At 38.8% G+C, this 25,154-nt stretch overlaps 1 protein-coding gene across 3 annotated transcripts in view; it reads right to left on the reverse strand.

Moving 5' to 3' along the window:
• The window catches only part of LOC105497766 (amphiphysin), a 255,206-nt gene that overhangs the window by 142,497 nt on the left and 87,555 nt on the right, over nucleotides 1-25,154 (reverse strand). For all 3 annotated transcript variants that reach the window (XM_011769103.2, XM_011769102.2, XM_071095057.1), the window contains exon 2: nucleotides 13,643-13,723. In XM_011769103.2, coding sequence (XP_011767405.2) covers nucleotides 13,643-13,723 — 81 coding nt within the window. The remainder of the gene's footprint in view (nucleotides 1-13,642; nucleotides 13,724-25,154) is intronic.

Here is a 25,154-nt window from a genome sequence, read left to right on the forward strand (position 1 = left end):
GTTGCTTTCTTGATCTACAGACTTTTCACTCTCTGTTGGAGGGATTCCCATCCCCTCAGTCAGGACTCTCTCTTCCTCTGTATACTTCAGTAGTACGTTATTTATTATCCAGTTTTCTTACATGATAGTAATGTAGCTGTGTATCTGTGTATCTGAGACCCAGACATTCAGTAGGTGCTTCCCATATACAATCTTTGCTGAAATATCACCAGAATTCTGTCCCCATGGTTTGCCATGTCTATTTAAAACCTTGGTGGGTCTTAAACCAGCACCAAGACATTTTCTTTTCTCTCCATTTAACACCCTTGCACATTATATAAAGGACCCAATGATAAGCCTGATCCAATTTTAGGCTTGTTATGCTCTGCTAAAAGATGTCTAACAATGGACAGTAAACTAAACATGAAGACAACCAGCCATTTAATCCCACACTTAATGACATACCGTTAAATGAATGTAATGACTACTGTGACACTGCATTTCAAATACTTCGACCACTGTGATTATAAAGAGCCCTGTGAAGCCACTATTGACTTAAATATATTATTTTTCTACCCTCCTTTTCTCAAACACATGACTGGAATAATGCCTGTTTTATATAAAAGTATTAAAAATCAACAACAGAAAGAATAATGCTCCATATATAATAAACCTGTAATTTGTACTGCCATGGCATGGGTGACCCTTATCCCAGTGTTGAAAATTCTACTGAGATTTCCCTCAGCGGCCACAGTGGAACAGGGATAATTAAGGCCAAATCTACCACCCTATGAAGTTTATTACTACAGTTACCATAGGAAATTCCTGATAAGGTAGAGTAACACTGGTTACAATGAGCTGCTTGGGACCTGTGGGGTCACTGCATGAGGTAACGACAAAAGAGACCTCAAGCAAGGATCTTGTACTTCCAAAAGTCAAGAACCACATTTTAATTCTTTTAGAGTAAGCGCAAACAAACCATACATTTTAAATTGATAACTGCCATCCTATTAAAGTCTAAAAAGCAAACTGCTCGCTAAGTTAATATGGCCATATATTAACTGTTATCTTTTCCTCAGGACATTAATAATGCTTATCCTTTAGTACACTTATATGTGTAATAATGTTTGTAGGTTTAGTATTGTTATAGCCCATGGGTCAAATGTGTTCTATAGACATTGATTTATTTTACAAACTCCATCATGAAATTGACTTAGGTGCCAGTATTTTAAATAAGCGGGATACTTCCTGTGATGCACAGTCAGAGTGAGTGAGTATAGCAGGGAGACTCTCAGAAGGCATGGTGCAAGGAGTGAGGGCAGAGAGAATGCAGCAGGCATACCATCAGCAAGCGGGAACTCGGCTAGGGCACTAAGTGGGCAGGGATTCTTGGTCAGCAAGCCTCCAGAGGGGAGAGAAGGGGAAAGTGTAGGTATGAATGAAAGTGTAGGGTATGAATCAGCCCATAGCTAGAGAGCTAGAGAGCAGGGGACCCTGGACTGGTGCAGCACAGGAGACAAAGAGATGGCCCACATGGTCAGGAGGCTGGTTACATAAAGGAGACTGTGCAAATAAATATACATATGTTGAAGATAATGAAAGCAGGTTTCTCACTCTCAAAGAGGAAGGTATAAATCTAGAAAGGGGGAAGGCCCAGCCGGGCGCATTGGCTTACACCTGTAATCCCAGCACTTTGGGAGGCCAAGGCAGGCAGATCACAAGGTCAGGAGTTTGAGACCAGCCTGGCCAACACAGTGAAACTCACATCATTACTAAAAATACAAAAATTAGCCGGGCGTAGTGGCAGGCATCTGTAATCCCAGTTACTCAGGAGGCTGAGGCAGGAGAATCGCTTGAAACTGGGCGGCGGAGGTCGCAGTGAGCGGAGATCGCACCACTGCACTCCAGCCTGGGCAACAAGAGTGAAACTCCGTCTCAAAAAAAAATAAAAAATAAAAAATAAAGGAGTGGAGGGGAGAGCCCAAATAAAGCAGGAGATACTGAACTGCAGTTAGAAGGGTCATGGTTTCAGATAGATAGATAATATAGATGTCTGTGTGTAGAAATACTTGTATATAGATATGTATTCTTAGACATGTATGTGTGTGTGTGTATACACACATATATATTCTGTCCACTTAGAAGGCCTAGAAGCATGATACCCTAGGAGCAAAGAATATACCTGGAACCCAGATATTGGTTTCTAAATCCCAATCTCCACCAAGATTTTTCCAAGAAACCAGGCTTTCTTGGAAAAACAGCTGATTCCAAGCTATGTGGGCAAGGGAAGCACAACGAGATCCTGAAACATCTAGTACCAAAAAGGTAAAAATATTGTCAGAGAATTAAGCAGATCTGTCAAAAGGACAAAGGAGTCAACTCCTAGGAGCTTCCACTGGCTAAATTTGGCGCAACTGCACTCCAAAACGACTAATAATAATGAATTATAACCCAACAAATAACGTAGGAATCCATAAGCACATGCTGATATAATTAATTAATTAAGAAAGAAACATTTTTACCAGGAGTGAGGGCAGAGATAACAACATTTTGCAAAATGATTGTACAATGTCACAATACTCAAAAATGTTACCATTGAGTAGAATGCTAATTAATAAGTTTAAAAGGAATTCAAAATAATTCACAATGTAGCAAGCATCAGAGTAATAGCTGATTTAAAGAAGAAGCATTAGTGGATAAAACTAGTAGGTGACAGTTTGATGAGAAACAGGACATTTACAGTCTCAAACTAATCCCTGCAAAATATTTATTAATATTACTCATTGAATATTTATTAATTTTAATAGAGAAAATACTTATGTATTAACTCTATACTAGAGATACCTGGCAGATATCATCTTATCTTACTAGAGATACCTGGCATATCATCTGTTGAGCTGTGCATCACAAAGTGATAAAAGTTAACATCACTAGCAGTGGCACAAATAAACATGATGTGTGTTCTGACAGCATACACTGGGTATCACTTACTTTTGTAGTAACCTTCCCAGAAGCTAATTATTAACATGAAGCTAATTATGAGAAAAGTATCGGGCAAATCCAGAGTGAGGGACACTCTACAAATAAACACTGGGCAGTACTCAAAAATGTCAAGATCATGCAAGGCAAGAGAAAGCTGAAACATTCTTCCAAGAGAGTTAGTTTAAAGAAACTAATGAAACCTGACAACTAGGGGCAACACATGACCCTGTATTGGATACAGGCTCTTTAAAAAACACAATTAGGGCATATGTTGCAAACATTTTCTCTGGGCCTCTAACTTGTCTTTTCATCGTCTTCCGCACAGCAAAAGTTTTGTCATAGGCAAAATTTGAGGATCTGTGAATTAGACAGTAATGTGGGATCAATGGCATTTCACTGACTTTGACAGAAGGAACTAAGGCTGTGTAGGATAGTGTCGTTTTTGGATACTAATGGATGGATGCATAGATGGATGGAGGCATGGAGGCATGGATGCATCCATGTATAGACAGAATGATAAAATAATTGGAAAGTCTAGGTGAATGGTACACAGCAGTTCTGTATACTATTATTATAGCTTTTTGTAAGGTTAAAATTACTTCTAAATTTAAAATATACAAAATAAAATTGGGAAATTTTATTAAAATATGAATTTAATCTTTTCTTGAAAATCTGATGTACCAACGTGGGCCCCACATCCTCCTGTGACTTGTGTGCACTGGAGTTGACAGCTGCTTCAGCACAGTCCTCACCACTCCTTACTGTTTTATACCTTGTCTACTTAGCCCGTTTATGTTCCCTGACCCATCTCGGCAAGAACATGAATCTGTGGCTTCTGCCTTCAAGTGTGTTTGTTCTGACAGAGGTAGTGAGGCAGTATGCTTTTCTAGGTAAGCCTGTGAAAGGGAATATATTTTAATTGACGTTTTAATGATGTAATTATGGAATCATTTGCAGTTGTGTGTGTGTATATATATAGTTGTGTGTATATATACACAATTATATATATATAATCTATATACTATACACAATTATATATATATAATCTATATACAGTTGTGTATATATGTGTTGTGTGTGTGTGTGTGTGTGTGTATATATATATATATAGTGAGAGAGAGAGAGAGACTTTGCATCCTGTACTCAGTCTTCCTTGACAGCAACATTTTGTAAAACTATTGTACAATGTCACAACATAGATGCGATCTACCCATCTTATTCAGCTTCTCCCAGTTTTACCCATATTATTTGTGCTTGTGTGCGTGTGCATGTCTTTAGTTTTATGCAATTTTACCACATGTGTAGGTTCATGTATCCATCACCACAGTCAGAATACAGAACTTTCTAGTCAGGACAAGAATCCCTCGTATTGACTTTTTATAACCACATCCACCCCAACCCCCATCACTCATTCTTGGCAACCACCAAACTTTACTCCACTTCTGCAATTCTGCCATGCCAAAAGAGTTACGTAAGTGGAATCCTACAGTATACAACCTTTTAGAATTGGATTTTTTCACTCAGAATAATTCCCTGGAGATTCAAGCAGGCTTGGGTGTGTGGCCGTAGTTAATTCTTTTTCATTGTTTACTAGTATTCCATAGTATGGATATACTCCAGTTTAACTATTCACCCCTTGAAGGCCATCTGGGGTGTTGCCAATTTGGAGCTACTATAAATAAAGCTGCTATGAGCATTTGTGAACAATTTTTTGTGAGAACATAAGTTTTCATTTCTATAGGATAAATGTATAAGAGTGCAGTTGTTGGATTGTATGGTATACATGTCTAATTTTTTAAGAAATAGCCAGACTGTTTCCCACAGTGGCTATGAGTCATTTCACATAATGTATGAGTGATTCAGTTTCTCCAAATCCTTGCCAGCATTTAGCACTGTCACTAGTTTTTATTTTAGCCATCCTGAGAGGTGTATGGTGATTTCTTGTGTGGTTTTAATTTGCATTTCTCTGATGGTTAAATACGTGTTAAAATTTTTTTCATATTATTCTTTGCCAGCCACATATCTACTGCAATGAAATATCTATCCATGGTTCCTTTTTTTTTTTTTTTTTCCTGAGACAGAATCTCACTCCGTCACCCAGGCTAGACTGCAGTGGCATGATCTCAGCTCACTGCAACCTCTGCCTCCAGGGTTCAAGCAATTCTTCCCCCTCAGCCTCGGTAGCTGGGACTACAGGCACCCACTACCATGCCCGGCTATTTTTATTTATTTATTTATTTTCGGTAGAGACGGAGTTTCGTCATGTTAACTGGGTTGGTTTAGAACTCCTGACCTCAAGTGATCCACCTGCTTCAGCCTCCCAAAGTTCTAGGATTACAGGCATGAGCCACTGCACCCGGCCGCTATTCATATTTTTTGCCCATTTTCTAATGGAACTGTTTAAATTTTTTTACTATGGAGTTTTAAGAGTTTCTTTTATGTATTCCGGATACTAGTCCTTTCTTGGATATGTAGTTTGCAAATATTTTCTCCCAGTACATAGCTTGTCTTTTCATTCTCTTAACAGCTCTTTTGCAAAGGAAGTTTTTAATTTGCTTGAGGTCCAATTTATCACATTTTCCTCTTTTGTATTGTGCTTTTGGTAGCAAATCTAAGAACTCTTTGCCTAACCCTAGATCCCAAAGATTTTCTCCTATTTTTCCCAAAAGTTTTAAAGCTTTATGTTTTATATTTAAGTTCTTGATCTATTTTAGGTTAATTTTGTATAAGGGTTAGTTTTAGGTCAAAGTTCATCTTTTTGGCCTCTGGATGCCAATTACTATGGCATTATCTGTTGAAAGGTTATCTTTCTTCCATTCAATTGCTTTTAAACCTTTGTCAAAAATCAGTTGAGCATATTTGTGTGGGTCTATTTCTTGGTCACCTATTCTGTTCTATTAATCTACATGTCTATCCCTCTGGCAATACAATGTCTTGATTATTTCACCTATGTAGTAGGTCTTAATATTTGAGTAGAATTTTCCCTCCTACTTTGTCTTTGTCACTGTTTTAATTATGATAGGGCCTGTGCATTTCCATATAAATTTTAGAATAAGTTTATCTATGATCATAAAACTATATGCTATAGAAATTTCAAGGAATTGCATTAAACCTATAGGTTAATTTAGTGAGAACTGACATGTTCACTGTGTTGAGTCTTCAAATCCATGAATATAGTATATCTTTCCAAGTATTCAGTTCTTTTTTATGTATTTCAGTAGTATTTTATAATTTTAAGCATATAGATCCTCTATGTGTTTTGTTTAGTGTGTACATACATATTTCATTTTCTTTGGAGTGACTATAAATGTTGTGTTTTAAATTTTGATTTCCACATGTTCACTATTAGTATATAGAAATGTGATTGATACTTACGTGTTGATCTTATATCTTGTGACCTCACTGAACTCATTTATTTGTTACAGTAGTATTTTGGGTGATGTCTTGGGATTTTCTATGTACATAATTATGTCATCTGCAGATAAAATGAGTGTAATTTCTTTATAAGCTGTATGCCTTTTGTTTCCTTTCATTTTCCTTCTTGTACTGGCTAGGACTTCCATTTCTACACTGCATAGCATTGGCGAGAATGGACATCCCTGCCTTGTTTCCAATTTTTGGAGAAAAGCATTCAGTCTGTTACCATTAATTGTATTAGCTGTAGGTTTCTTTGTAGATGTTCTTTACTGAGATGAGGTAATTCTCTTCTATTCATAACTTGCTGAGCATTTTTATTGTGGAATAGGTGTTGAATTTTGTCACAATTTTTTTCTACATCAATTGATATAATCATATGATTTTTTTCCTTACCCTGTTTATATGGTAAATTACATTGATTGATTTTGGAATGTTAAACCAGTCTCGCATATCCTGAATAAATCCTACTTGGCAAAGTTGTGTAATTCTTTTTATACATTGTTAGACTTCATTTGCTGATATTTGAAGGATTCTTATATGTAACTTCATGAGACATGTTGGTCTGCAGTTTTCTCTTTTTATACTACTCTTGTCTGGTTTTGGTATCAAGGTAATACAGCCCACATAAAATCAGTTGAGAAGTGCTCCCTCCTCTTCTATTTTCTGAAAAAGATTATGTAAAATTGATATTAATTCTTTAAATGCTAGAATTTTCCAGTGAAACTATCAGAGGGTGTGGAAATTTTTTTCAGATTTTAAATCACAAATCCACTTTCTTTAATACTTATTAAACTATTCAAATTGTCTACTTCACCTTGATTAAGTTTTGGTAGTTTGTGATTGTAAAGGAATTGATCCCTTGTGGTTGTCGAATCTGCAGTGTAACGTTGCTCATAGAATTCCCTTATTATCCTTTAGATGGCTACAGAAGCTATAGTAATAGCCTTTGTTTCATTTCTGATGTGGGTAATTTGTGTCTTTTTTCTTCCTGTCAGTCCTGCTAGAGGTTTATTAATTTTATTGATTGTTTTCAAAGAATCAGCCTTTTGTTTCATTTATTTTCTCTGTTGTTTCCCTGTTTTCAGTTTCAATGATTTCTGTTCTTTTTTATTTCCTTCCTTCTGCTTGCTTTGGGTTTATTTTCTTCCCTTTCAAGTTTCTTGAGGTAGGAAATTAGATTATTGATTTGAGACCTTTCCTTGTTTCTAATGTAAGCATTTAATGCCATAAATTTCCCTTCCAGCATTGCCTCGGCGCTTCAGGACCAGACAATTTCATTTCCAAGGCCTTGTATTCGCCAAACCTGATTTCCCAGATAATCATTTTTTTTTCCCCAGGACCCTACGTCCAGAGTTCTAATACTTTCTATAACTTCCCCTATTAAACCAGACTATCTTAAAAGAGCTTCATGAAACTCCTTCTCATCAAGGTGTGAGCAGGGACATTCATTTCTTAATAGGGCATCCAGCCTCCCAGCTCTACAACCTTGGAAGGAAGTGAGCTCCATCACTGCACTCAAAAATCATGGCTGTTAAATATCAGATCATCTTAGTTTATTTAATCTGTGCAGATCGCAGATAATCCAGAACATAGCCACCAAATCTTTATCCATATTTATAATAGACACTAAAAATAGACATCAAACATAGAATTAGAATTTTTAAGGACAAACCAGAGGAAACACTTGTAAAAATTTGCATGAATAGATACAATGCATTGGTCCTCAATGTGTTGTCCCCGGACCAGCATCACTGGCATCACTTAGGAACTTGTCAGAAATGCAGATTCTCAGGCCTTGCCCCAGACATCACTTGCATTGAAGTCACCTGGAAGGCATTGGTACAGCACAGGCTGCTGGGTGCGACCTGCTCTACCAACACCTTCTAGGTAACTTCAATGCAGCTAATGTTTGAAAAACACGCTCTGGAGGGCACAAAACTTGCCAACTTAGGTTCTTATTCAGAATCCAGAAGGTCTAGTAACCTGACAGGATGCTGTGTATAATGAGGCTCTTCACACTGCCATTTGGAATTGGATCATTATTTGAAACAGATCTTATGGGATCACATTTAATCAAGGCAGTAGCTATATCACAAGAAGGTCAAGATTAATATTTAATGAAAGGTAGATACATTAATATACTCATATCATGGTTATCTGTGGGAAAAATAAATGTTCTAAGGTATATACTAGGCCTATCTGCTCAAACAAATTGCAAAAAGCTTCTTAAGGTAAGTATAAGTTTTCATAAATTAAAATTTTATCCACATATTAACATATATACAGTGGCAGTATACCTTTATTTTCCTATTCTTTCTTAAAACTTCTAAAATTTTTCTCTTTAGTCATTTATATGTACATATACTAGGTTCTTGAAAATGTCATGAAACTGCTTACAAAAATACATACCATATACATCATCTCTTCCATCCCAGAAATAAAAACGTACTCTAGGAATGTATTCAAAGTGATAATTTCTGCCACTCGTTCAGCTTCAAGTTTAGCAAGTATTTGTTAAGTTTACTTGCAAAGCACTAGCTCCCATGGAAATAAAAACATGAAAGCAATAAAACAGGATCCGTGTGCCCAAGAGGGGTGAGTTCAGTGTAAGGAGAAGACATGGCCCAGCTTTAAACAGCTGCTAGAGCATCCTACTCATGGGAGGCTGGTCTGAATTCTCACCACTGGAGAGGATTTCAAGGTCCCAGGGTTTCTTCTCTTATTGGATCATATTACACAAAAGTTAGCCCATCACTCAGTCATGGCCAGGAGGAGCCACACAACACTGCTATGGTATTTCAACGAGGGAATGGAAGCCTATGGAGATGCCAGAAGGAGAATCAAAGCTCTCTTTCCTTTATTTGAACTATTGTTCTTAGACGGGACCTAGATGAGGGTGCTTACACCTGCACTCACTAAAATGTGACCAAATAGTTGGTTATCTAGACTCAACCAGCCCTCAATGTATCATCTTTTAATTAGCACACTTGCCACAGGTGCAGCATCTTACTGGGCGAGTTTATTAGCAGGAAGGAGGGAAAGAAACCAAGGACCTTCCTCCCACAGGGGACCTTTTTTTCTGCTCATTAACAGACCTGTCAGCAGAAAACCGGTAGAACTGAAAGCAGGTGATGTTCACACCAGTCAATTTTGCTACTTGTTAGCAGCTTTCATAACAGACGGAAAATAGAACGGGGAAGAAAGGCCCTCTGAGGAGGAAATGAAATCAGATTTTGTTCTTTCTGCTGGATTTCTACAATCCTTGCTCTCCTTAGCATGCATTGTCATGGAAAATTCCAAGTTCTCTGTAGAAGAGTTCATTCTATTCCCTAATGCACTACTCCTAATTACTTCCTCCCTCCTTCCTTCCTTCCCTTCCTCCCTTCTTCCCTTCCTCCCTTCTGAAATGAGTTTTCACCGTGTTGCCCAGACTGCAGTGCAGAGGCTATTCACAGGTGTGGAGTTTTTACCTGCCCCATTTTCAACCTGGGCAGGTTCACCCCTACTTAGACAACCTGGTGGTTCCCTGCTCCTGGGAGGTAACCATATTGATGCTGAAATTAGTACGGGCACCCAATCAGCATAGCACATGACAACCCAGGACTCCTGGGCTCAAGTGATCCTCCAGCTTCAGCCTGCTGAGTAGCTGGAACTACAGGCATGTATCACGGTGCCAGGCTCTCCTTGTTTTAATTAAGTAGTTTATGAAACGTAGACCACAAAAGCAACAGCAATTGGGAGTCCAATGGACAAAAGAAAGTATGTACAGACCCTTTATCGATGCTCTCAGCCTCACACAAACCATGTTGAAGGAAAAGAAGTTTGAGATCAAAAGGAAAACTTAGGGTTGGGATAAAATAAAGCATAGCCCCAAGCCAGAGTTCAAACACAGACCTTTCAGCCACTTTTGTTTCCAACATGAACAAGCAAGGAATATATCAATAACTACAAGGATCTTATGATTTTGTAAAAGGAAACTAAAAGCAAGATAATCGAACCCCCATAAATGTTTGAATAATTCTAGAACATCCTAGAATGGTCTACTTCTTTATTAAGCACTACTTGAGTGTGGTCAGGGGACTATAATACAATGCACAAATCCAAATATGGTTTCATTTTATACTATCAATAGTATCTTTTGGGATATAAAATATATATACTCATAGAAAAAATGTGGAATCTAGGTTTCCTAGGTTAGATAATGCCTTTAGAGTATGTAGCCTTTAGATAATACTTTCTCTTCAGATTACTGATTCACCATCACATTAATACTAAGAATAATAGACCTTGCAGATGTAACCATAATCTTGGCAGATCCTTCCTTCTAGGTTAATGTTTCTACATAAGCACCACTCCTTTTTCAGCATACGCAACACATACAAATTGATCGCCAATACATATTGGGGGTAAGAGGATTCTTCTCTCGGTAGAGTATTAATAAAATCAGCCTTCAGCTACACTTCTCAACCTTTAATATGTTTCAAAAGAAAATAAGTAAATCCCTCCCCTTCTCTTCCTTCTATCCTCCTTCCCTTTCTCCTTGTCTCTCTCTTGTTTACAAACAGGGGTAAGGCACTCTCCTTTCTCACTCCACTATAATGATTATAAACTTTCTGATAAAAAAAATATCAAAATGAAATATGAAAATGCAAGATGTTTTAGATGCAAAAATGTTTTCAAAGTGAACCAAATGGGGTCAAGAAACTCCCTGAGAAATAACATTTCCTAGATTTATAGTCTATTTGCCTTCCTCTTATGAAATAGGATTGCTTATTCAAATTTCCCCAAGTTTTGAAGTTTCACACAGGTTTTAAATACTGCTAATATTCTTGGGAGAACTAAGGTGGTAATCTTCACGGGTGCTAATATACTATGCCCCATAACAATTGAAAATGAATGTTGTATGTAGTGACCAAAATACATAGCAGGACAGCAGTTTAAAGTCACCCCATTCTGCTGCTCCTAGTGGCACAGATCATTCTGCCAATGTAGTTGATGATTTAGTCAATGGCACATTTCTCTAGTACCTTCTGGTACCTTCGACAAAAAACAATCCTCACCTGGGGCAGTCAAGAAAGCTGAAAAAAAAAATGAAAATTCACTGTAATCGGAAAATGCAAAGTGCTTCCGGGCATGACTGCATTACTAAACCTGATGCTTCCAAAGTTAACCTTCTGGGGTGCTAACAACATCAAAGTGCCATAGAAGTGATAGAGAAAAACTCCAAGAGCAAAGAATCAATTAGCTCCATGGGGATACGCCAGACAGGAAAACAAGGTTTCGAAGGGTACAGTGTGAATCCATAGGTAGGGAAAACTGTAAACATGAATCACTTCTTCAGTCTAAATCCAATCTTTTAGAGCAGACATTTGGGATTGCCTGCAAAGTCACAGGGCACTGATGGACAAGTTTGTGTATGGGAAGTTCTTGTGATCCAAGACAATGATCTATTTGAGAGTTACCCACATGCAGGAGATGTGTGAAAAATCACCAGATGAGAACAGAAGTTGATTTGGAGACCCTTTCTCCTGGAGGAGAGTAGGAGAGTGCTTATTCTGTGGGCCCAAGTCCAATATTTCCCTAGGAATTCTCTTTCCTACCTTTATTAAGCCAAAGCTCTCTGTAATATTTGTTCATTTGGCCATGATCAGTTTTTCTCTCTGTTACTGTTTGTTCTCCAGCTCCCCTCTCCCTTTTCTCATGTTCAGATAGAATATGTTTGCTATCCCATTCATGGTAAACTGACTACCTATCACATCTGCCAACCCTTAGTCTTGGGATGAAACTGGAGACATTCAGGAATGTGTTTTGGCAAAACTGATCTACCTGGCTCCATACCTGCTGAAATGTATAATCCCTCTTGGTGAGGAAAAGAAATAGAATGTCTTGGTGAGAGAAACAGCAGGAACCCTGATACACAAATGGAAGAAAGAAACCTCCAAGGTCAGGAGCAAAGGGGGCAAAATAAAACCTGTGATGATTTCCCATTGTTGGTGTCATCCCTGAGGCCATAATTCCTTCTGTGGACACTGGTAGCTCCAATGACAGCAGGAAAATAAATCCATGTCCTTATATTGTTCCCCACATAATTAGACATTATAATGCCCAAACCCCATTTCCCAAAGCCTTCTCAGCCTTTCTTCTTCCCACCCCATCTCCAAGATGATCTCTAGATTTGAGGCTTCTAACCTCAGACAGCCCCACTCCTATCTTCCCCTCCCCAGCCCTTATGTGTGTTACCGAAAGAGAGATATTCTAGCCAATTATCCAAGCATTAGAGATCAAGACATAGTTTAAAAATAGTTTCTATATTCACATGTCTGTTAAACACATACACTAAAGGAACAAACATCACAATCTGTTTCTCAACCTTTTTTTTTTCATTGTCACCTTCCCAAGGAGTCTTTTAAGACGTTTTTTCCTAATTACACCGCCTGTAAAATTTTAATATCATAAGTATACTATATATCTGTTTATCTAATGTATGTTTATCTTTGCTTTATACACTGAAAAAGTTTTCTTCACCCACCAAGAACCAATTTTCAGCCCCTTAGGGAAGGTATTAGTATACTCCCTGTTGCGAATGCATGCTCTTGAAGCATGCAACAATTAAGGTTATTTTACCAGAAGTGTTAAACTACTGCTTTTCTAATGTTCAATGAAATATAAATCTTCAGCAACACCAGCATTCCTATAGACCTGTCATCTGTATTAAAGTGGTCCAAGACTGGGCCTGGTAGCTCACACCTATAATCCCAATACTTTGGGAGGCCTAGGTGGGTAGATCGCTTGAGTCCAGGAGTTCAAGACTATCCTAGGCAACATGGTGAAACCCCATCTCCACTAAAAACACACAAAAAATAGCCACATGTGATGGTGTACACCTGTAATCCCGGCTACTCAGGAGGCTGAGGTGGGAGGATCACCTGAGTCCAAGGATGTTGAGGCTGCAGTGAGCCAAAATTGTGTCACTGCACGCCAACCTGGGCAATCTGAGTGAGACCCTGTTTCAAAAAATAAAGTATAATAAAAAACTAAAGCAATCCAGGACAGCAGAGTCTTTATCTCCTGGAATTCCAAAATCTACTGTCTATGGCCTTTTACCATCTTCCATAGGAAATTCTACAGAATTAGCAAGTGTTACTCTCAAGTTAGTGCCAACTCCACCTATTCTTTTTTTAATCTTAATGCATTTTGCTTATATGCTAAGACACAAACACATTTAAACCATTTCCCACTCCAGAAATGAAACAAATGGACTCACTTCTTGCCGTTTGAAGTTCTGGACATATTCTTCGAACTGTTCGTCTTTTGTCTCATCAGCTTTCCCCAGTTTCTGGAGGACCTAATTTGCAAATAAAACAAAATGTTTAATTTAATAATGTTTTAAAAGAAAGATGTGCATTTTCTGTTAATGGAGCAAGGTTGATGTTTTGCTCTGAGGAGTAGAGCAAAAACTATCAGCACTCCTAGTTTTTCTGTTCTGGAAGCATCTTGGCTTGGCAGCTGTGGAGTTGAACAAAAAAAAACTGAATCCCAGTCCTGCCCCTCACAGGCTGTGTGGCTTTGAGCAAGTGTTGTGCTACACTGCACTTATTTCTTTATATAACTGTTTCCTTTAGCAGGCTGTGCATGACTTAGAGACAGAAGCTATGCCTTATTTGTCTTTTTGTCCAAAGCATCTGGCACAATGCTGAATGCATAATTGGTACTCAGCTGCTTGTGAACAGTAGACCAAAGCTGTCTGACTAAAGCATTCATCCACTTCAGTGGTCCCCAGCCTTTTTGGCACCAGGGACCAGTTTCATGGAAGACAATTTTTCCACTGACCAGAGGGTGGCGGGGGGAATGGTTTCAGGATGACTGAAGCACACTACATTTATTGTGCACTTTATTTCTATTATTATTATTACATTGTAATAAATCATGAAATAATTATACAACTCACCATAATGTAGAATCAGTGGGAACCCTGAGCTTGTTTTCCTGCAACTAGATGGTCCTGTCTGGGGGTGATGGGAGACAGTGATAGATCATCAGGCATTATATTCTCATAAGGAGTTTGCAACTTAGATCCCTCGCATGTTCAGTTCACAGTAGGGTTTGCTCTCCTATGAGAACCTAATGCTGCTGTTGATCTGACAGGAGGCGGAGCTCAGGCGGTAATGCTCCCTCGCCTGTTGCTCACCTCCTGCTGTGTGGCTCGGTTCCTCACAGGCCACAAACTGGTGCGAGGCCAGGGTTTGGGGACCCCTGATCTACTTCATCGGGACAGTATTAGAAGCCAGGATGATGGTAAGTTCCATCTCAACCATCTTCTGATACTCCCTTCAACTCAATAAACACTCAAAGAAATCATGGGATACACAGGCCCCATACTAAACAGGGGTCACCCAGAAATACGAAAAAACAAGGCCCCAACACTTGATCCTAAAAAATGTATTTTTTAGCGGAATAGACAAGCCAGGTCCACAAATAACAAATCAAAAATAAGTTAAAGACAAGACACAGCATACAGCCTCTTTGGGACAGAGGACATAAGTAACAAATTGTACTTGATGCCTTTAAAAAGTAAGGCAGAAGGAAGATAACTAATATACTTTAGGAATATATGAAGAACTCATTTTCCTGAGGAACAAAATAAATGATACACATCTCTTGCTTTACTAGACATTTTCATAGCTCATATATTTCCCCAAGATATATTTATAATGTTATATTAATAAATAAACCTAAGTATCAAAGTAGTTACCCAATAAGTCAGAGTCCATGCAGATTCCTTCAAGAGGTAAATTTTCTTTGGAGCAAAAGTAATTATTCTAAATGAAAAATGATTTTTTATTCTATTCTAAAACTAGTTGTTCATAAAATGTGCTAGTATTTCTCCTTTTTCACTGTCATTAACAAAGATATATGTTTTAAATAAAATTGTATACAGATTCACACATGTATTACCAATTGTTCAATATCATTCAATTTCATTTCACAAACCAATACTACATGTAAGTAATAGGAAATATGTTATTTTTCATTGTAAATGTATTGTTTTTCAAAAGTTGGAGGAATCTAGTATCATAAATATTTAAAGGACATATAATCACTGTATTAACTAATATTGTCCTGTCACTTATATAAGAGTTTCTTTGAAAGATGGAGTAGAATACACTGCATTTTTTGAAGAATTGGGCATTATAACTAGGGAAGAATTGATAAGCATAAGAAACATGAAATTAGGTATATATGTAAAAAGACTATAACTATGTTAAAAAGTTAATAGTGGCTATTTCTGGATGATAAGATTAAGGGTGATCATTATTTTCTTCTTTATAACTTTCTATATTTTCCACAGTTTTCTTAATGTTTAAAGTAACAAGAAAATTCACTAACAATGGTTAAAGTAACAAGAAAAGAGTTTATCATACTATAGAGTTTTTATAAGAAATGTACATACTGGATTTTAGTACAAGTTAAGTGGAGTGTTGGTAGCTGGTTAAAAACTCCCATCAAAAAAAAACTCCCATCAAAAATATTGACAAGAAAATTAATATAAACTGAAAATAAGACTTCCAGAGGCAACCATGAAGGACCTATGTCTGATTGAGTGGCTCACATGTAAGATAAAGGTATTAATAGTGCCTACTTCACAGTGTTGTATGAAACCACCAAGGATACACATGGAAATACCAAGCTATGATGACCAGCGTATAGTTAATGCTCAATAAAGAATATCTATTATTTATAGATATTTTTATCTAACCCCACTGAACGTCACCAGTTTATAAGCTTATACTGAGAAAAAGCCAGAGAAAATGTTGAAAATTTTACATGACCAGAATCAGGATTCACAAAAGACCTTCTTTAACAAGATGAAATTCAACAAGGATAAAATTTAGGACAAAAACATAACTGTACTAGCACCAGATTTATTATTCAACTTTCAACCAAAATGCAACAAGACAGATGTTAGGAATGGGTGATTTCCATCCTTAAGTAGAAGTAAGGGATGACTTTAACAGATAGTCAATATGAGCCAATGAAGTGATGTTGCTGCCAAAGCATCTAATGTAATCTCAGTCTGCACTAACAAAGCTTAATAGCTATCAGGAAAGTGGTCCTGGACGCTCTCAGAGGTGAACAAGTTGGTAAACACATAAATACACAGAAAATCTGGAGCCAAAAGAAGGAGCTCTCAAAAAGGCAAAGAGAGTTGATACTATGCGATGAGAAGAACACTTGATATGATTTGGTATATTAGCAGGGAGAAGAGAAGACCCAAGGAAAAGAGCACAGCCATCCTCAAACACTGGAAGGACCATCACAATAAAGAAGGATCAAACTTGCTCTGCCAGAAAGACTCAAAACTCACATCAGTAGGCAAAAAGTGCATGAAAAATTTGTTTTTACAAGAAATTTTCATCATAGTTTTATAGAAATTAAAAATAGTTTATTGCTAGAGTTAATGCGCTCACCATTCTAGAAGTCATATGAGCTTAACCAATAGTTAGGGTCCCAGAGAAGAGACTTACTCATCAAACAGGTAAATAGACTAAGTCACATTTCAAACACAATCTGAGAATCCATAATACATTTATTATGTTAGACATTTTCCCTAGTGAAGAATGCAAATCACAATGAACAGTAGCAAAGAAGAAATCCTCTTCATGTTTACTAAACACTGTGTGTCAAACACTGGGCTAAGGGGCTGCAGGAATAACAGGCTACATTCTAGGGACTGTGATTTTTCAATAGTATTCAAACCCAGGGTTGGAGGTGTGGAACTGAAGTGGACAAGGGTGGCGTGATAGACAGAGGGCAGATTACCGAAAGGCTTAGGCAGCAAGACTCAGAACTTTGATTTTCTTGTACAGACCATGGAGAGCCAATGAAGTGTTTCTCTGGAGGGAGCCACATGGAAAGGTCTGCACTCCTTGGTGACAATGTTAGAGACAGATTAGAAGAAGGCAAGATAGAAATAATGAGACCAATTAAGAGGCTTTTTAATGGTCCAAGCAATAAATGACAGAACTGGAGCTAGGAAACAGATAAATCTTTAAGAAATATAATGCACAGTATATAATGGCTTGTGAGATGAAAAGGATGAAGGACAGAGTGAAGGATGACCTCAGATTTCTGCAGGAGAGACTGAGTAGGCATTGATTCCTTCAAACAAATTAGAAATCATTTTGGACATACAGGGTTTGAGACAGCTCTGTGGCATCCAGGTAGAGATATGGTAAATAGCATGATAGGGCCAAGGTTCTGAGAGATGCTCTGAGCTACAGTTAGACTTTGGAAATCACCAGAGTATGGTGACAGTAAAGCTACTACAGTGTATGAAAAAGCCCAGAGAAAATATGATGTACAGAAAGAAATAGGCCAAAGACAGTCCTGAAAAATCATTATTTAAAGAATGGGCAGAGGAGGAGAATCCTTGACAGGAGCCTGGGGACCCAGAGGTATGGTCAAACCAGGAGCAAATTCATAGAAACCAAAGGAGACAGTTTTAATTGCTACAGAGAACTCAAGCAAGTTGAAAAACCAAAAGCCCTGAAAGTGTCCACTGGATTTAGGAACCAGAAGGTCCCTGGGGTCCTTGCCAAGGGCTATGAGTGGAATGGCGGTCAGAAGACAGATCACAGTAGATTGAGCAAATAGAAGGAGAGGAATCTGAAGAGCGTGCAGGTACTCTTTCCAGAACTTGGAGGCATAAAGAATCAAAGGAGCAATTCCTGACCCTGTTTCTAGGCCAGAGAGAACTGATCAAAGAAAGGAGGCAGGAGCTACGAGGGTGTCATACGGTAAGAAAAGTTTCAAAGGGGGTGGAAATGGCGGCATCTCAGATTCACCAGAAAGGACCCATCTTGCTCAGGAAGAGGCACAGCCATTCCTCAGAAACAGGTAGGATTTCTGAGAAGGCAGGGAAGATTGCCTGTGCAAAGGCCAAATTGGAAGGAATGCACGCACAACAGATCCATCTCTCTTGTGAGGTAAACGACCAGATCATCTGCTGAGCAGCAGTGGGGTGAGGTCACAGGAAAGGTCCCGAGGAGAGGGGAGTGATTCAGATGTGGAACTGGAAAAGATGAGAACCAGAAACACATGACATGAATTTTAGATGAAAGTGAAGGCCCCGCTGAGGCAAAGACCATGATGCGCAGTTGCCTACATGTAAGCAGTTTTGTGATTTTTCTCCAGCAGCCTCAATGGAGGTGGTAAGATTGATCTGCTATATAGAAAAGATCTTCAGGCACCAAAGACAGCGAAACCTAGAACTGAGATGACTAAAAACATTTTTTGCCTTGCTCTATGTCACGAGTATTTGACAGTGAGCTGATAATTTAAATGACCTCTCTCATTAACCACTCCTTTGGCAGTGTTGAAAACACCAATTAAACCTGAACAGTGTGGCACTGTTGATATTACAGGAGGATTACTATGTATTTATGTATTTGATATGCAGATTTTGACATCAACATGACACATCTTCCACCTACAGGCAAAAGGAAGAAAGTTCAGTGCCTCGTGCATTTTGGCTTAAGACTTGAATCTTTTCCTTCAAATATAATTTCATCTACATTGACACTTTAGTATTTTGAAACAGTAAGATTTTTGTTGTTGCTTTTAGTGCTGCTGTTTTTCAAATGCAAAATAATACACTACGTTGAATAAGCTTTTCCAATTCCACTTCCTTTCAGTGAGATTCTGACATATTCTGTTAGGGATGTGTGCTCCTCCTCCGACCCTCACCCCAAGCTCAGAAGTTCTGACCTAGTCCTAAAAGACATCATGACATACGCAAGTAAAAAATTAAATAGGAAGGAAAAGCAGGAATATAGTAACTTGGAATATTTCATCTTAAATCACCTTTCAATCTCTCCTAAGACAGTTAGTTCCTCAGCTTGGGTTGCAAGGTCTCACGTTTTCTTCTAGGGCAATTGCCCATGTATAAAGTGCCCAAGTAAAGTCCCTAAAAATTTAGAACTCTTTGATTTGGGCAGTTTCTTCATACTACAAAGCCAAAATTCTGATCAAGTTTCAAGTCTTCATAGTCCAATACAAACTAAATCCTACTATAGTAAGAGAATAATTGCCTTCTCTTACTATTTTAAATTAGGAGTGGAATATTGTGTTGGCAGCTTTCAAAACAGTGACTGGCATTTTAAGTCAAAGATAAAGTTCACAATCTTCCATTCCACACAGAAATAACTTCTGTTAATTAGGAGAAAAGATCAAAGAAAAATCAAGCTATGAGAAGGTGTGACCCCAAGCAAAAAAAAATAAAAGCTAGTCCTACAATCAGAAATGGGGCAGCTGAGGATAGGAAAGGCTGCAGGTCACAAAGCAGTTCCAGGCAAAAGCCAGGCATGGTTTGTTACTGAGACAAGAATGATGGCAGAGTTGCTCAGCAAGATGCCTTAGTGACATTCATCCATGGATGAGGTCTCCAACTAGACAAATTTCCAACTCTGGGTTACTCACACTTCCTTGATCCAGACTCTAAAAATCAAGAAGAAAATCATACAATTTTATTAGTCTTCTTTAAAAAGGAGACACCTCTCTCTTCATATTTTCTGTTCTTACCAAAAAAAAAGAAGAAGAGCACAAAAAATAATGTGTACATTCTCCATGTTGTTGATCAGGAGTGAACTAAATCAGAAGGCCATGGACTCTTCTGGGCAGGACATGGAGGGGTGGTCTTCCACTTGTGCCCATGTCCAGATGATTCATTCATTCATCAGTCCATATACCCACCTATCTATCAAGAGTTCTTATCCTGTTCTCACCCTAACACTACAAAGTCCCATAGCTTACGACTGGAGAGGGAAGGTAAGTGCAGGGTAGCTGCTTGTCCTAAAGCTTCCTGCTGGGCACATCCTACACTGTTTCCCAAACTTCAGGGTACTAGTCCTTTGACCTCTTTCTGAGTGTGTTTCAGGACTTAAGGAAGCAGATATAATTTGCCCTAATGTGAGAGGACTGAGATGAAACACTAGAAATGCATCTTTTGGTGTGGTTCATGGGCCTTCGTGGTCCTCACATTGTCCTCCAGCTTCCCCTCTGGGGGATTTATTTCTGTACCATTACGACATCTACTTCTTACCTTGGTAGATTTTAACAGTGCATTAGCCATCACGTCATCAAAGCCTCTGAGGCTGGCATGAGCCTTCCTGCCAATTCTGGGAAACACTTCTGGGAAAGTAAACAATAGATAAGAGAGAATATTCACAGCCTCTGTCCCATCTGAATGGTCTTCAGATTTTAAAAGGTTGAGAATGACATAGAGTAGAGAAATTACATGTCTCATCCATGAGTAGGTTTATCCTAAGTGGGACAGAGGCAACTGGGAATTAGAAAACTAGGGAGAAAAGAAAATTTAGTCCCTAGACGGGAACAGAGGTAAGTGAGAAGGGGCCCTAAAAGGCAGTGCAGTGAGCACCCGCCAAGGCTGCTTTCCAATCACACATCTACCTGAAAAGGTATTGTGTTCCAGAATGCTGCTCTCTTCTCTCCTTCCTAATACTTTCAATTTCAGGACATTCAGTCCTCTGACTTCAAGAGGAAAAAAAAAATATTGGTGGGGAAAAACAGCTTGAGGAATATTGACCTGGCAAAGATTTGAGTCCTAGCATCCAAAATGATCCGCTTCTCCAGGAGTTGGTGCCTGCTGGCTCTCTCTCCAGATTGAGTCACCTTGTCCCAGAATTACTTTTTCATGAACCTGATATCCTCAGGATGCAGCCCAGAGTATAATAATTATACCAAAACCCAGTGGGAGTCTACTAAAGCCTGCGAGTCATCCCATGAGACTCGGATAAAGACCAGATTTTCCTTCTCCAGTGGCCCCATTCACAGACAGAGCACTGTCTCATGTCATTATTGCACAGGATAATGCAATGAATCTCCAACCTCTTTAGATCATGTAAATTAGTCCTCATGTTCCTTAGCTAGGCAAAGGGATCCTCCATATACTACCAACCAGATGTTCGAGAGAAAGCTCACATCTGCCACACTGGTAGCAACCAGTCCTGCATCAGAGCTGCTGTAAACACACATGGCCGCAGAAGCCAGAGAGGGTTCTACATTTGAGAAATTCACCACAGAACAGGTCTGTTCCTGACTGCTTTACACAGATTCTTCAGGCAGTTTTCATGTCAGTTACCCATGAGACCAATAAAAGATGAGTTAGCAATGTAAAAACTGATCTCCTGTAATCCCAGCACTTTGGGAGTCCAAGCCAGGAGAATTGCCTGAGCCCAGGAGTCGGAGAACAGCCTGAGCAACATGGCGAGACCTCATCTGTACAAAAATTAAAAAAGAAAAATTGGCTGAGTGCAGTAGCTCACACCTGCAATCCCAGCACTTTGGGAGGCTGAGGTGGGCGGATCACGAGGTCAGGAGTTCAAGACCAGCTTGGCCAATCTGGTGAAACCCTGTCTCTACTAAAAATACAAAAATTAGCCAGGCATGGTGGCACACACCTGTAATCCCAGCTACTCGGGAGGCTGAGGCAGAAGAATCACTTGAACCCAGGAGGCGGAGGTTGCAGTGAGCCGAGATCGTGCCACTGCACTGCAGCCCAGGTGACAGAGCAAGACTCCGTCTCAAAAAAAAAAAAAAAAGAAAGAAAGAAAGAAAGAAATTAGCCAGGCATGGTGGCATGTGCCTGTGGTCTCAGCTACTTGGGAGGCTGAGGCAGGAGGATTGCTTGAACCCAGGAGGTCGAGGCTGCAGTGAGCTATGATCACATTGCTGCACTTCAGCCTGGGTGAGAGATCAAGACCCTGTTTCAAAAAAATTAAATATGAAAAAATATGAAAAATTAAATATGAAAAAACACTGACCTGCCGTACAAATATTAAAGAAGATGTTGACTTAGGTAGAACAAAAATTCCACAAAACTCCACCCAGGATTTCAAATGGGAGCTGTAAGTTCCCTAAGGCAGGAAGGGGCCGCCAGTGGTGATGGGTATGAAACAGATGAAGAAGATAGATAGGACATGTTCTTGCTTTTCTTCCTCTTATAAAAAATGCCCACTTAACTAAATCTCTAATTCTCTAATTTATTAGCTATCACCTATGGAAATTTACAATATATCAAGCACAGATCTAAGTGTCCTATATCTAAAAATGTATTTAATCCTCCCAATAATCTTGTGAGTTAGGTTGCTATGATTATGTTCATTTTACTCATGAGAACATTGAAAATTAGAGAGGTGAAGTAATTGATCTCCGTCATATAGCTGGTATGTAACCAAGCTTATGTAAGGCTAGGATTTGGTTTTCAGCTACCCTTCTGATTTACCATGATCTTTCTGGAATAGTGTTTTCCAAAATGTGTTCCCTGGGACATAATCTCAGGAATCTCTACAAAAAAAATTCCAAGGGCAATTCTGTTTGAAAAATACCAAAGATTATATGTTCATCTACCGAGTCTCAAAGAATATTGTTAAAGAAAAAAAGGAAGAAATCGCAATACCCATAAAGTACAATGTGAACATATATCAATGATTTTTTTTAACTCATTAATTAATGAGGAAACTGGTAAGATCCTAACCACTATACTATAATGCCGTAAAAACAGGAGCAGAGAAAGAAACACAGCCTGGTGACCACACTCTTCTACTTTCCCCTTGACAATTAAGTCGTTTTCTTCTATTTTAGATTCTACTCTGACTAACCATATCATATTTTCAGGAACTCAAACATAATAACTGCTTGATCCATACTTTCATTAAATGGAAACTATATGACATCATCTCCCTCCCAAAATAGGTTATTGTATTAATTCAAATACCCTAGGAGAGGAAGCAAGTTATACAAAATATATGTTCTCCCTACTCTGTCCTCACTTAGAGGAACCGAATTAGCCTCTGATGAGCAAAAGGCCAGAGGACATCTCCTCCTTGTAAGAATATTATGGATCAGGCCACCAAGGGGGTCTCATAGGAGCATCAGGAAAACACAAATGACCATGGTCTCTCTCTGGATACCAGGTTCTATATCTGGGGTCCAAGAACAGATCCCAAGATGTCCAGGAATCACCTGGAATTGTGGCTAATATAATATGGCTGTGCCTTTTAATAGGAGGGGAGGAAGGGTCTCCTGGTTTCTGTAAGGTGAAGAACCACTGAATTCTAAGAGACTTCATGGGTACAAGTGGAAAGAAAATAAGTGCTAAAATCAGACAAAACTGGGCCTCACTTGATCACTTTTGAGAGCTGGAAAACCTTTGCCAAATGTTTAACTTTGTTGAGACTCAATTTCTTCATCTTTGGAAATGGGAGGATACCAACTCTAGAAAGTCTAAATGAGAACACAAGCAAAAACTCCTAGCCTGATCTGAAAAGTGTTTATTGAGGGTTTATTCTTTCTTTTCTCCTTGAAAAAAGGAGAAAAACTTCACTTTAAGTTGCAATAACAAAGGTCTGACAGGGAACTTAGATCTTCCAGTAGATCCAATGGAAGAGATTCTTATGGGTTTGGCCAAGCTCACATCTTTGACTTTCCATGACACAGATGGATCTTTTAGAGCTAAAGGGATACTATAAAGTCTACGGAAACATCTGTGCTTAGAAAATTATTTGCTGGCAACTCTCTTTGTGCAGTTCAGTAAGTGTCTCTTGAGCAATTCTATAATTCCAAGAACAATGCATGTGCCAGCAATGTTGCCAACGCAACCAAGAAAGCCTAGAGTGGCAGTCTACGTTTCTAGAAATCATCTTTACTGGTGGCTTCTCACATTTGAGCAGACTTTTGTGGCAGCAGGAAATGGGATCCTTCCATGTGACCCCATTCAAACCTGACCAAATGCCCCCATCAGATCTGCTGATGCCTGTCTTCCTGAATAGGAAAATCTGGGCCTGGGGTCTAAGGATGGATCTGGCGTGACACCAAGAACAGCTTGATTTTTCCCCCTTAAGGTTTATTTTCAAGACTTAAAGCTATTGGAAAGTTCAGTTTGTTTGGGGCGGAGGGGGGTTGTTTTGATTTGATTTGGTTTTGGTGGAAAGAATAGTGTGACCAGAATTCTCATGCCAAAATTTCCACCGCAGTCCTCCTGGGGCCACTGAGTGACATCAGGAAGGCCACCTATCCTCTTTGAGCAAACTTTCTTCCTGTTTTTACTGTTTTTATTAAATGACGCCTTTTGGTAATTTGCCTCACAAACACATCACAAATGAAGAAAAAGAGATAGGCTACAGGGTACTTACATAACTTTTGAAAAAACATTCTGCATAATCTCAAATTGGGAGATGTTCTGCACAATCTCAGAGTGAGGTACCACCAGAATTCCCCAGGTTCTTAAGTGGTCCCCCAAAAGTCATGCAATATGCCCCAAATGCCAGGACATAATTACCAAGGTTTTCAGACAGATTCAACGCAATGTGCATGATCACAAAAGCAATTTCACCGATGGTTTCTATCTTTAATGTTTATTGATCCAAAAATAAAAATAACCTGATACAAAACAAACTCTACATATATTGCAGGTTTGAATGAAAGTTAAAAAAAAAAAAAAAGGGGGGGGGGGAAAGGAGATGATTGCTAACAGACCAAAAAACCAAACCCTATTTCCTCTGGTAATGACTCCTAGTTGAAGGCTGGACATGGTACTTTCAGTTCAGTTTGTCCATGTGGTCGTTTTCTAAAGATTGCTCAAGAAGGAACTCTGAGTGCCTTCATAACCTTCCTTGAGAACTTGGACAGAAGGTAACGGAAGGTAGCAGAGAGATGCTGCCCCTTCTGGCTATCTGAGGCTGCCTCTGTCAGAGCAC

Source organism: Macaca nemestrina, chromosome 4 (assembly GCF_043159975.1).
Source record: "Macaca nemestrina isolate mMacNem1 chromosome 4, mMacNem.hap1, whole genome shotgun sequence".
NCBI classification, from domain to species: Eukaryota; Metazoa; Chordata; class Mammalia; order Primates; family Cercopithecidae; genus Macaca; species Macaca nemestrina.